This window comes from Lycorma delicatula, chromosome 2 (assembly GCF_047948215.1).
Source record: "Lycorma delicatula isolate Av1 chromosome 2, ASM4794821v1, whole genome shotgun sequence".
Lineage (NCBI taxonomy): Eukaryota > Metazoa > Arthropoda > Insecta > Hemiptera > Fulgoridae > Lycorma > Lycorma delicatula.
Window position 1 is genome coordinate 110690007 of NC_134456.1, and position 15046 is coordinate 110705052.

The window sequence follows — 15046 nt, forward strand, 5'->3', positions numbered from 1 at the left end:
GCTTTATAATCAAAACTTAAAGAAATGGGTTATGGTGATAACCCTTAGAATTGTAATGCCAATACTAATTGCATCTCACTTTATCTTATTCCAGTTTCTGTACAGCTAAAACAAAAATTTCTCTAATTAATAAAATTAAAAATAAAAGATATCACATAAAAGAGAAGTTCACTACTAATAAAATTACTTCATAAACAAGTGTACATTATCTAACCATAACATTAACACTAGCAACAATACAACATATATTAAAATCAAAACAGTAAATGAGCCTTCTACGATGTTTATATTCAGGATTACACAAACATTCGTGTCCATACATGTCTGTTCACATTCGTGTTTAAACATGAGTTTGTGTGTATGAGTTGTATTTTAAGTAACAAACTATCTAGAATATAAGCTATCTCATTATAGACATATCAAAATATTTTGTATAATAGGCCTATATTATAATCTGAAAAAAATACATGCTGTGAATTCTTTGGATACATTGTTCACGATTGGAAGGAACAGTGTTTTCAACGGTTTTGACAACTTCATTACTTGTCAACTCCTTTGAATAATGAAAATAAATTTTATATGGTTTTAAAGTACATAAAACTTGTTTTGGGTGTGTGTATGTGTAAAACTCATGTTATCTGCTTTAAAAATGAAATTTTATTATTATAAAACTCCTTTCAACCATGGTATGCGATATAGAAAATGAAACGTGTGCATGCTGTCAGTGTGAAAAATGTCCAGGCACTAATGAAGTGCTCAGATTACTGCAAGAGAGCTGGGATTTTGATTCTGAAATTATCTTCAAACATTGGGTTTCTTTTGACCATTCTGAACTAACTACTCAAATTCTTCCATTTAAAAGTACTTAGATAAACTTACTGAAAATTTAAATAATTTAAAAAGGCATTTTGTTGCAAAGAAACAAGCTAATTTTCTCAATATTAAAAAGTAAAACTTGGAGGGTGAATGTAATTTAATGGGAGACTTTTCTCAAAATTTTCCTTTTGTGATGCAGGATGAAGTCCAGTCATATCATTGGTCAAAAACTTATGTTACAGTACATCCATTTCTCATATATTTAAAAAAAGAAGGAAAATGACTAAGCCAATAATACATCATTCTTCTGCTTTCAAAAGCAAGCTACAATAAATTGAAAATACTGTTACCACAAGTTAAACAATTTTTTAATTTTTTTTTATTGCTCCTTAGCCCAGTATAAAAACAAAAAAAAAATTATAATTTTATGCTATCATCAAGAAGATTTTTAAATTGTAGCTGAATGACATTTTTTGCCTCGTACCACAGAAAAGGACCAGATGATGGTATTTTTAGAACGGTAAAATGGACTGTGACTATAGCAAACATTCAAAGGACAGTCAACAATGAAATTGTTATTACACCTTCTGAAATGTAAAATTATTGCAGACAATATTAAAAATATAACATTTATTTTCTGCTGTATTAAAGATGAGAAGACTGAAGAATACCTCAGTTCTTGTTTTCAGGTAATCACAACAGTCCCAGAAACAAGAACCTTTCACAGTTATGTTCCAACAAGTCAGAAATTTATTCTGAAAGTCCGGGCGACTTCTGAATCAGAAGCATTTCCGTCAGTATCGATATACAAGGACATTAGTGTTTCTGATTGCTTTATAGGTTTACCAAAGCCAAAATGTAAAAATTATGTTTGCTGCGTATACGATTGCAAGTGATGGTTAGGCTAAGTCATTGAAATCAAAATACATGAAAATGAAGAGAAATATCGAATACACATTTTCCATCTGGAGGTTCCTGGTACTTAATTCAAGAAACCATTGAAGGATAATCAAACATGGATTCAACTGGAAAATATTTTAAAGATTCTCACACCTTCAGAGCATTTTCTATCAGCTACTGGAAGAGAATACAACATTACTAAAGATGAATGAAGACTTAGTTAAAAAAAATGACAGGAGTACTAAGTTATATTAGTTAAGTTTGTTGTCAAAAAGTGCAAATTTATTCATAACTTCCATTAGCAGGAGTAAAATAAAGTAAAAGTGAATGGAACAACTTTTTAAATGTATTTGAATTGTTTATCATTTTGTAATTGACTATTCATTAATTATCAATTTATTCATTCTAATGAGTTGAGTCGTAATTTTTATAATCTGAAAAAAAATACATAACATCAGTATTTTTGGAAATGTTATGTGAGATGAAACTGTGTTTTTAGAGGTTTTGTTTGTTAGCTTCATTACTTGTCTGTCAACCCCTTTGAGTAACAAAATAAATTTTATATGGTTTTAAAGTACATAAAAAGTACTTACTGCTGTAAACGTTTCAGACTTTGCCACATGTCCCACATGTGGTTTTTGGGCCCCAAAAACAACATTTTAAAAATCTTACAATTTGGCGGCCATTTTTTTTTAATGAAGGACACTGTAACAGTCCTAATTTTTTTTTTATAAGTACTACTAGTACATAAGAGTCACAAGGTAAAAAACAGGTCTATTATCCTAAGCCCTTCATTATTTATTTTGGGCCCAAAATTTGAAAACAACAATTTGTAAGCGTAACTTTAGTAAACATTACAAGATTTAGTTATGTAACTAAATGAATTTTGAGTTCACTAAGATGAAGTTTCATCTTTATTCTTTCCAAAAAGCCCATTTTAACCTAAAAGTAATGTAGTTATCATATACCTAATATCATCAAAATCAAAAATAGTGACGCACTGATCATTTGTTGAATTTAAATGGAAACCCCATTTAAATAAGTAATTAATAATTTTTAGAGTACAGTTTGTACTGATTGAGATAAGTTATTTGCTTTGCCAAAAGCAAAATTGAGTCTCTTGATAAAAGATTTTGTCTTGAAAAAATTATACGTACTGGAAAGCATGCTATGGATGCCAAGTCAACCAGTATTGGCTAAAATAATAGTCACCATCCGTATTATGTTTAACATTATGCTTTTTGTTTTTTTGTATAACCACATGAAAAATGTGTCATGAGTTTTCATTTTTTGATTTCTTAGTGATACTTTTTTCTCCTAATTATTCAAAATCATATTAACGCAAAAATTCTCCCATTTTATTCTTATTCTTTTCCTAATTACATGAATGTGCCTTACTCTAAGGCACCTTACTCTATACCTAAATGCTTTTATTAGACTTGTCTGTAACAGTCTGTCTCTTCACTCTAGCTTCTTTTGCATTGATATTTCTTTTTTAATCATAAGATTAATGATTCTAAGAATGATTTGGATAATCCAGAAATTAGAAAATTCATGAACAGGATGTCTGATTTACAATATTTGAAATGGAGTTTGCTACCTGTTTTATATTTGTAATTAGGGTTGTGTGTTTATGGCTGATGCTTTAATGGTTTATTGAGCAAAAAGTCATTAAATTAAAACATCAATTGTATCGCACATTGTTTGCTAATATTATTATCAGGAAAAACAACAGTGAGATTAGCATATGTAATTATCTTTGATTTTTAATATAATTAGGCAAAAAAACGCTTCCCAACATTGAGCACTATGGTAGTACATTTTTTCTATTTTTTATGGTTTTGACTAATTTACTTTGAATTATATTAATCATACACTCTTTCTATTAGAAAAATAAGGATACAAATCATGTGCATAATATCTAAAAATATGCTGGATTTAGTTTCAATGAAAGGACATCATGGTTAGCATTGTCAGGAAGATGGTGGTTGTGGAGACTAGTTAAACAGTGGCCTTCAAAATTTCCTTCATAAGCTGGCAAGTCGCTTCTACTATGCTTTCTGTTTTTTTTTTAACTCAATAGGTGATCATATAAGGCATTATTGTCAAAGGAAATTTTATCTTAAAAATTAATTTCAATTCAGATATTGTTCAAAATTTTCTTATGTTTATCAGAGATTTTGGTTTGCATGTCAAGTTTTAAAATAAAATTAAATATTTTAATGAAACTTATTTTTGATCAGATTACTATTTAAAATATTAATATTTTTATTATTTTGTTTAATGAATAAGAGAGATCCTGATTTATTTTTAACTGAGGTCTTGACTTTACAATTTTGTAGGCAATTTTCATTTGATTACTTTTTAAACTGTTGCTCTAAAATAATACCCATGCTTTGCAATATTAACAGATTTCTTTAAACCTTACTTTCCTTTAATGTAATAATCAGTAGCTCTTTTCAAATTGAAGAATGTCAAGGAATTTTATGTAAAACTAACACTGATTTATTTATTACTCATTGTTAATAGTGAGTAATAAATAAATCAGTGTTAGTTTCTTAGTAATGATTTAAATTTTCCTAAGCCCAAAATCTAAAATATTTGGATTTTGGACTTTTTCTTATCTGGAATAATAAGCCCTCATTGAGAGCTTTTCAATGATAAGTGGTATTTATTTTCATTGGTTCGAGAGATGTAGTCCAATAAAATTTTAATTAATGAAATTTCTGATTCTTATAAGGGGAAGGCACATCGGTTTGAATGCAACTTCATTTATTTTTTATTTTTTTAGTTTAAATATATTGATTTATTAACCTCTGATTGTAAAAGTTTTTTTTTTTCAATAAAAAAAAAAACGAAACAAAATGTAAAATTTATGTAATTTATTTAATAGGTGTACAAGGAAGTCATGTGGTGTCCAAATCAGATTTTTTTTATTAAAATTTTTCTGTGTAAGAGATTATATTTTTGTTGTGAAAAAGTTAAAAATTTTACTTAATATTGTTTCATTTGTTACAGTTAAAGATCCAGCAGAAGATACTCTATGTTGATCTTGATGGAGGTGATAAGGGTGATAATGATTCTGTTAATTCTGGTTCAACTCAGCTGAATCTTAGTAATGTATGTGTAAATATGTTAGCATATATATCTTAATTTAGATCATCCCTTTGCTTCTAGTAATTTGTTCCTCCTCCTATTAACATAACTAAAAAAAAAAGTTTTTCATGAAATATATGATGTATTGTATATAAAACAAATATTTCATATTATAGATTTTTTCAGGTAAAAACAAAACAATCAGCTTACAATGTTATGATATTATTTAAAATAAAATATAAAGAATTGCACTTTATAAAGCATCACATTAAAGGCAAAACGTTGTTATTCTTTTGTTTTAAATAATATAATTCTGTTAATTGGTTGTTTTTTACCTGAAGAATTATGATACGGAATATCTGTGATCTAAATATTTTATCTGTGTTTATATTTATTTCTAATATATTTGGATCTGAATGTTTTGTATTATTATTTTTTTTTTGTGTGTGTGTGCGTGTACACGACAACCATTGTCTGTTGACACTGGAGGGTTTGTTATTTTGAATCTATTGCATAGATTGGAAACACCCAGATTGGAAAAAAGGGGAATGGCAACTCAATCATGTTTGCATGGACCGGAATTATCACAAGGAGATTTATAATGTAAAAGTCTTGAGAGGAACAGATACTGGATCGGACCATTACTTAATTAAAGTTAAAATAAAATTCACCCCGCATAAAAAGAAATCCCAACCTAAAAACAAAAGAGCTTATGGTCCACATAAATTAATAAACAATACCATCTTTGAAGAAACAACAAAAATAATCAAATTAACTAATAATTTAAAAGAACTGACATCCCAACTGAAAGAAATAGCTGAAGAACTAGCCCCTGTAAACCCAAGAAAAAAACACCAATGGTGGAATGAAGAATGTGACAAAGCATTCAAAGACCGACACCGGGCTTGGATCAATCACCAAACCCAGAAAACTGAAGAATCTAACCATGAATTCACCAAACAAAGGAAAATAACTCAGAAAATTATAAGAGGAACCAAACGACAAGCCCAAAAAAACTCGATTCAGCAAATAGAAGAAAGTTCCAAGAAAACTAACTCCCGAGACTATTATAAAATTTTTGGTCAGGCTCTTCAAAGATATGAACTACCCACCCATATAGCCCACACCAATAAAGAAAATGCTGAAATTTTTGCAGAAACCTTCAATAGATTCCTCAACTGTGACGACTCCCCAGAGCTTTTTGAGATTGACACTGAAACTCCAGTTAAAACTTCACCGGTAAATATCAGCCCGCCAACAATTCAAGAAGTTCTCGCAGCCTTAAATGATATAAAAAACTACAAAGCAAGCGGAGAAGACAAGCTTTTCGCAGAACTCTGGAAACACTCATCAGTTTATTCAGTCAAAACTTCCCTACATCTATGCCTCGTGAAAATATGGAACGAATAAAAACTTCCAGAACACTGGACTACAGCCCTCATTCATCCATTACATAAAAAAGGGGATAAAACTAATCCGGAAAAATACAGAGGCATATCTCTCCTGGATTGCACATACAAAATTCTGTTGAGAATCATATTCAACCGATGCAAAGACCAACTTGAACTGGAACTTGGGGAATACCAAGGGGGATTTAGGCCATGGAGAGGTTGCCCAGAGCAAATAATATCCCTAAAACTTATGATGGACTTATATAAAAGACAGGAAAAACAACTAATAATCACCTTCGTCGACTTTAAAAGGGCCTATGATTGTATACATCGACCATCCATGCTGAATATTCTGAGAAACCTGGGCCTTCACCCTAAACTCGTAAACATGATAAAATTAACTTTAACCAATACCCAGTCCAGAGTGAAATTCAGAGGTGAACTCTCTCAACCCTTCTACATAAAAACTGGATTGAGGCAAGGAGATGGCCTCTCACCAATCCTTTGTAACTGCGCCCTCGAATTTGTCATGAGAAAATGGTATGAAATAAATCCCAAAAATATAAAAATGGGTACTAAGAAAAACTCCATAACACTAAATTGCCTAGGATTTGCAGATGATCTCGCTCTTTTAGCAAATAATATTCAAGAAGCCAAAACACAATCATGTTCCTTCAAAACCTAGCACAAAAGATAGGGCTTCATATCTCTTTCGAAAAAACTGAACTAATGGCCATAGATCCTCTGGTAATAGAGCACATTACGGTAAACAATCATAAAATTAAAATAGTAAAACAATTTAAATATCATGGGGAAATAATAACTTATAATTTAAATGAAAAAGTGACATGGCAAAACAGGACAAATAAAATGATTAAATCCCAAAAATTAACTTGGTCAACATATAACAAAAAATGCATTTCTGCTAAAACAAAACTTTAACATTATAAAACTGTAGTTCAGCCAGAAGTCACCTACGGAAGCGAGACCCTTTTCAAAATCACTCTGAAAAACCGAATTGAAAAAATTCTGAAAATAGAGAGGAGAATTGTCAGAACGTGTATCAATATAAAACACCAAAAAGAAGGCCAATGGTGGATTGTGCCAAATGAGGTGGTGTATCGAGAAATAGAGCCTGTTACTGATACTATGCGGAAAAAAAGAATCTCTTTCTTTGGTCATCTCATAAGGACACCGGAAACAAGACTATCAAGAAATATCATTGAAAAGCTCTGGTTCCAAAAGCTAGAGTAGGATGGGTCAAAGAAATTAGAGAAGATATGAAAGAATTGGGAATTTCCCTGGCTGACCTACAGAATAAAACTGGAAAAATTACAAAGCTAAAAGACAAAAGCATTAGATTTAAAAAAAGACAGACAAACGACAAAATACAACGAAGAGGGTGTTTACGGATGAAGAAATACTGGGCAGCTCAGAAGAGTAAAATATGCTTTTCTCAGAAAAGACCCAACTAAAATTGACTTAAGTGGTCCTATGTTGGCCGTAAAAGCATAATAATAATAATATATACACTGTCTATATACAGTGTCTGTTGACACTGGAGGGTTTGTTATTTTGAATCTATTGCATAGTTCACAAGTAACAGGAAGTGCACGTAACAAAAAGAGTAATTATTAGCTTGTATGAGGGGTTGCCAAGAAATTCTGTTTTATCAGAAAGGGAAAGGCCTGAAGTCAAGAATCTTTACTTTTTGCTGTATGTAAACATCTGAAAAGTTTTCCTGTGAATTATTAAAATTATGTCCTCCGATTCAAATATCTAATTAATGGAAGCAGAAAATAGATGATAAAATGCACACAGATGTCTCAAATCTAAAAAAAATGAGGCTTATATGGTCTTAAAATAAACATAAGTAATGATAAGGTGAAGGGAAAAATTATAGGTTTAATTTTTAGTGTTGTAACTGGTTGTTAAGCAATATTTTACAAAATTTTTAGCAAATTATCTATCCTAAGCTTAATATTTATTAAGCTTGGAATTTTCTTTTAAATTAGGTGTTCTGAAAGTAATACTTCATTCATTACTATTTTTCTTTTCCTTTTTCATTTTTTAAATTTACTTAAAAATAAAATCAAAATTCAGTAGGTAGAGAAATATCTCTATTAATTAATTATTAATTATGAAATAAACTTTCAGAAAAAAACCTAGAAGTGTACTGCATTGCAAAGCACTGTAATAGAAATAGTTCTGAGTGGTATAACAAGGCATTCCAAAACTAGCTGTCCCTTGACAGATTCAATGGAAACAAGATGGCAGTATTGCAGACTTATTGAGCAGCAGCCAGCTTGGACCCAGGTTGGTGTAACAGTGCATGCATTAACAAAGAAAAAAGTGGAAGAATGAAATGGTGTCAAAAAAAAAAGAGAGAGATTTGATAAAATCAGTTCCACTGGGTTCTGGTTAAGATTGTATATTCATCTGTTATGATTCCAAGATCTCTGAAATCTATTGGTAAGTAGATTTCTGAAATTTGAAGGGAGTAAAAGAATAAAATGTCAGTGGCTGAAGTTCAGAAGTTTTCAATGACTTTTCTGAAGTCTTAATTCAGAAAATATTTTTCTAAATATTTATGTGCCTGTAGTACAATCATATTTTTTTATTTATTACAGGTTGAACGCTATTTACAAGGTCCTGTATCTAGTGGAGCTGGAAGTGAGCAGATTTTCAACCAAGATGTAATTAATAAAAGCTGTGATAGATTAAAACATTTAGCCTCTTCATGGAACCATAATACTAACCAATTAAACAGAAATCATGTAAGTACATTTTGTCATTTCTGGTGTATGTGTACATCGTGCCAAGTTGTACTCTGCTAATGATTAATGACACAGCTATAGTCAGTCATAAAATCATTATGATTCTATTTAAATAAATTAATACTGTTTGTGGTTTGCTAAATCACCTTGCATTCTTTTTGTGACTAGTTAACATGATATTTATTACACTTGTAATACAATTCAAGCAATTTTATTCTTGTATGCAGCAGTTGTAATAACATTGCTGGAGGAAGTAGTTTGTGTGATAAAATGTCTAAAGTAAACTAGACATATTCCTGGCTTCATCTAGATTTCTTTTTGTCAATATAGTTAAATCGTAAATTTTGATCAAAGTAATCTTAAGTTTTACTTAAATTGGTTTTGCTGTTCAAATATTGATAAGGCTGAAGAGCAGATTGATGCACTTATGCACTTGCTTATGAGTATTGTGGTAGTTTCATGTGGATGTATACTGTATTTTTAATTTCTAGTAAACAGAAATTTATAAATAGAAATAGCAAATAAAAAGCTGTACTGCGCTTCAAAAGTTAACTCGGTTGTTTGCAGAATGCTCCATTGTTAATTCAGTGGCAGTGAGTAGACAACACCTGCATTTCACAACTATCCAGAAAGTGCAGAGAAACACTCATTTTGCAATTTTATGTGACTGGTCATCCGTTAACAATAAAATATTAAATTGTAATTTGTTATTAAAATTGCATTCTTCAAAATTTCATTTGGTATGTGGGTGTATTTTATAGCACCATGATCTAGATTAGAATCAGGGCTGAGGAAAAATCATGAATCACCACCACTAATAACAGATAAGCAGATGGTGCCTTAACAGATTCAATTTTGTAATAATTGTAGATTAAAGAAAAAAAGAAAGTAAATTGCTATTTATCTAAACAAGTTAATACTTGAAATTATTTGGGTAAAATAGAAGTATGGATTATAATTTCAGCCAACCAATTTTATTGGAATTTAATTAGTATTAATATAATATCTCTTTAGAACAATAAGTGAAAGTTAAAAAGTTTTGTGGCATAGTTTGATGAACACATAACTGTTTTGAATTTTACCATATTATTTAAGTTAATCCTTTTTTGTTAGGTTTTGTAAATGTTCTTCAGATATACAGGGTCATCGAAAAAGATTGCAGCAATTTAAAAAAATTGTATTGGAAAACTTCTACAGATTTTTTTTTAAATTCACCAACTCAAAAAGTTTGTTACATACCTTAGAATGTTTCAATATGAGCTCTGTTGGTCACTGCAAACATCCAGCCAATAATAGACTTCTGCCCAGGTCCACTGGATCATCGCAGTCTAACTCGAGCTGCTGCTATTGGCTATTGCTACACTATCCACTGCTAAACATAACTCATTTTAAAAACATTTCATCATCGTTAATGTTATTAAGCATTTTACTGGTGAATTCAACATGTTTAGGACGATCCATAAGTTTAATTTGATGTTTAAGCTGAATTTTGTAAGCGTAGAGGTGTTAATGCTTGTGCAACACATTTTAAATAGTTGTCTTTGGAATTCCTAACTGTAAACTTTGCCGAGAAAATGATTTTTTTAGAGCTTCTTAAATAACTTTGGCATATACTCTCAACTGCTTCATTACTTGTTTTGGGCCATCCAGGGGACTTTGTCCATGAGGGCGATCATTGCCATAAACAAACCGGAACGTCCGTGAACAGTTATGACTGATTTATACTCCATTAACTATAAACACACTGCTTTTTGCTGAACTGTTTCCATTGCACTGACTGACAGTGGCACAGAGGCTATTGTGCACGTGGTTCAAGATCATGGCCGGTCACGTCCAAAAAAAATGATATCTTCAATTTATCTCTACTACATAGGGAGATATGATTTTTTTTCGTTTATTGCTGCAACTTTATTGATGACTCCATATTGTTTTTGTTGAAAGGTAAATGGTTTATTTGTAAATTTGTAATCTGAAATCTTTTGTGTGATTAGGTTCTAGTCAGCCCTCCAGTTGCCGTCTCAGTTCTTGGTGAACTTACCCCTGGTGGAGCTCTGATGAAAGGATTCCACGAGGAATCTTTAGCTCGTAAGTAATTTTACATTAATATATTGTATTAATTTTATGTAAATATTATTAAATTATAACACAAGCCTGCTCTGTTAATGATTGATGAAAAATTGTTTTCAATTTTGTGCTGAATCCAAATATGACCTCAATTTTTCTCCATCTGTTGGTGATTTTTTCACAAAAAAGGCATCAGATTTGTTTTTTAAAATATAAAAACCAATTTTTATATTTGTTTTATATTAAAGATAATATGGTTATATTTATTATAATAATATGGGTTATATTATTAAAATACTAACCGCATTTTGTAAAGAAAAAAAAACTTCTTTTTCATGACTATGCACCAGCTTAGAGTAAAAATTACACAAGTGTAATTTCATTACACTTTTTCATATTTCCAGATGTGAAAAACTGCTTTCTAGAAATTATTTAAATTGAACAATGAAGTATTGAATGAATGAATTATGAAACAAATGCATATTATGGAGGTTTTGACAAATTATATTTCTTATGTTGCAAAAAATAGTTAAATATTGCTGAAATAGAAGTAGTGAAAAAAAGGGGACTTGGAAAAAAGTGTTTTCATTGCTAGTCTGGAAAATTACTAAATCCCCTTATAATAGTATGGATGTATTTAAAATACTATTAAAATTATTAGTAAATAATATGCCATAATGAGCCTGGCATAGGATTTGTTGTTTGTATTTCACAGCTAGTGAATCTAATGTTTATTTTTTATCGATTGCATGTCTGTTCATGGTGCTTTGTTATTATTGAATCTTGTTGTGCTTTATTAAATATTTACTATTATTTGATATTTTTTTAATAGAGCTTGTTCCTCCTGCTATGGAAAAGGATCTCAGTCATTTGTATACCAGTGGCTGTGAATTATTAAGACATTTCTGGGCATGTTTTCCTCCGACAACTACTGAACTTCAGGAGAAAGTTTGTCGAATGCATGATGCCTTACACCGTTTTCATTCTGCACGGTTAAAACCATTTGAGGTATGAGCATAATAGTATTAATATAATATACAGGGTGTTTGTAAAATAATAGTGGGGTTTTTAATTGGTACAGCTTTTGAACAAAGCATTGTAGAGAGATAAACTAATATTAAATGAAAGAGAAACACTCCCAAGTTTCTTAGCTGTTCAGTAGATTTTGGTGTATGCTTTCTTAGTTTCCCTGCAGACGTCAAGATGATATATTGCACAGTCTTTTGCTATACATATCAGAAAACATCCAGTGTGATGTAACAACTTCAGTAATCATTTCTTTTAAATTGTCCAGATTTTGAACTTTAATGTTTTTATATAATCCCAAAAATAAAAATCCATGGAAGTAAGGTCTGGAACTGTGAGGGCCAGGCAATCCACCTTTCTCGTCCAGCCTGTTGCTGAGGAAATGTTTCATTAAGAAAATCTGCATGATTGTGGCAAAATGTTTTTTTTCTGGGGGGAAAAATGTTTTCATGTTATCGCCTGGGTGGCAAAATGTGATGAGCTCTGTCGTAATTGGAGAATGGAATTCTCCGGTATTTGTGGCACTGCATACATATCTAGGAAGATCTTGTCCAATAGTGGACCACACATTCACTTTTTCACTCAAGCTGATGTTCACTATACCATATACAAACATTATGTCGATGCACTCATTCAGAAGCATGAAAGGTTGCTTCATTACTGACAATGAACTTGTTAAAAAAATGATGTTTCTGCTCTAACCTATCCTGAATGTCTACAGCAAAATCAAATCATTTCATTTTGGATAAAGTTGTTGTAATACCTGAATTTTGTACATTGTAAAACGTAACAGTCTTTTTAAACACATTGTGAATAGTTGTTTTAGGAATGTCCAACTGTCTAGAACACTTCTGCACAGATTTCTTCAGGCTAGCAAGAAACTTGTTCACACTGCTTTAATCGTTTCATCAAACACTTGATGGCCATCATGGTCATGTTTGCTTCAGTAGGCTGTCTGTTTCTTTGAGTTGTTTGTCCCATCGCTGAATGCTATTTTCATGCAGGGGTCTTCATTGTACACATGACTAATTTCATGCCTAACTTGTGTAACTAGCTCAAACATGGCAAGCCGCAACCACATTGAACATTCCTCTGCACCACAAACATGATGACTAACGTGCTTGCACTAGCTTTCACATACACTGACTTGAAGTGTTTCTCTTTCATTTAACACACAGTTCTATCTACAATGCTTTGTTCCAAAGCTATAAACAATTTAAAACCCCACCATTATTTTATGGACACTATATTTAGCCACATTAGTGTATTAATACCATTTTAGTCTGGCACTAGTAATTTATTTACAGGTTTACATTAGAGTATAATTGAATTTTTCTTGACAAACTGCCTTTAACTTGCTGTAATCAAGTCATTTAAAGTTCATATAACTTGTTACATTAGTGATATCTTAGTGCTTATGCATTCATTAGTAAATATATCTCCTTTGTTAAATTTTTTAAATATTTTGTGATGAAAATTCATTCTGCACCATTACATTTTATACACATAAACGAGCAGTGATAGAACTGCAATGGAATTTTTGTGTAATTTATATAATCCAGCATACACAAAACTTCAAAGACTGAAGTTTCCAAGATTTGTAGTCTTAGATACATGATGTATATTTGAAAACAATCCAAAAAACTAAAAATCTGAATTAAAATAAGTATTATTAGCTTTATGCTAATGTGTTGATAGTTTGCTTTTAATTTAAGAAAATTATAAAAAAGAATAAAAAAGTCATTAATTCTTATATAAAATAATTAATTTTTATAATAGCAAAAAATAAAAATGTAAAATGTGAACTTGTTATTTGTTTAACGCTGTTTAAAAATATGAAATGAAATGAAATTATTACATTTGCCCTCAAAAGAGTTCAAGTAGGCAAAGAAAAATAATTCCTCTTTTGGATTTGATTTTTCCAAATAACTCTTACTTTCAGTGGTTTAAGAACTAGAAAATACATTCTTTTATTGTCACATGTGGTAATTAGTGACTTATAAAAAGGATGTTAGGGCTATGATTTTTTTATATTTTATAAATATTTTTATCAATCACTATTTGGTAGGAAGAAGTAGAAAAATATTTTCTTAATCAACTAGGGGGTCATGAATGTATTTTTTCCCCATTTGCAGTAATATATTTTTTGTATTGAAATCGAATATTTGTATCGTAATATGAATATAATTTTTTATTTTATTTCTAATTCATTGCTTATTGATTGCTCAACAAAATGTAATAACTTTACTAGGTTTTTGGTTTTTTGCAAATCATGTTTTTATTTGAACATGCATTTTTTTTAATGCAGAAGCCCCTGGATAATCCGAGCTAATAAAAGTCTGACTGTTCAGATTACAAAAAAAATTCAGTACATCAAGGGTTCAACTTGAAGATACAGGGTAGGGTATGAAGGCGAGTTTTGTAAGTCGAAATAAGTACTGAAACTGTTTTAGTATAAAAACAACGCTTTTATTACTATATTGATATTTACATTCTAAAAATGGATTTTACTATTGTTTCTTTAAAAGTCTGTGATTTTTGTCTGTTTCATTGAAGTTAGTGATATTACTACTGCGTCTTTAACTATTTGAGATAATAAAAGTAGTTCGTATGGTGGAATGTTGTTCTCTGTTGCCCACTGAATACTATTCTGTTTATTTAGACTAGTGCCTACATTTTCATTATCTTTTTTCCGTGATGCTTGAATTAAAAGCCTTGTCAATGGGATTCCATTGACAAGGCTTTTAATTCAACATTGATTCAGATTAAATTCAGATAAATTTTTTTTAAGCTCACTACTATGTCATCATTTTGAGAAATGAATTGGAAAAGAAGGTCTTTTCTGTATCTAATTTTAATTGACTAGATCACGTTTTGGTCCATTGGTTGTAAAATAGCTGTGCAATTTGGTGGCAAGAACATGGTTATTTTTCCATCTTCACTAGTCAACTGTTTTATGTCCAGATTGCTTGGATA

General features: G+C 30.5%; 1 protein-coding gene across 2 annotated transcripts in view; it reads left to right on the forward strand.

Annotated features, from left to right (window-relative positions):
- Positions 1–15046, forward strand: part of Tfb1 (transcription factor B1) — a 55101-nt gene that overhangs the window by 27045 nt on the left and 13010 nt on the right. For both annotated transcript variants that reach the window (XM_075356051.1, XM_075356052.1), the window contains 4 exons: positions 4735–4836; positions 8834–8980; positions 10972–11065; positions 11877–12052. In XM_075356051.1, coding sequence (XP_075212166.1) covers positions 4735–4836; positions 8834–8980; positions 10972–11065; positions 11877–12052 — 519 coding nt within the window. The remainder of the gene's footprint in view (positions 1–4734; positions 4837–8833; positions 8981–10971; positions 11066–11876; positions 12053–15046) is intronic.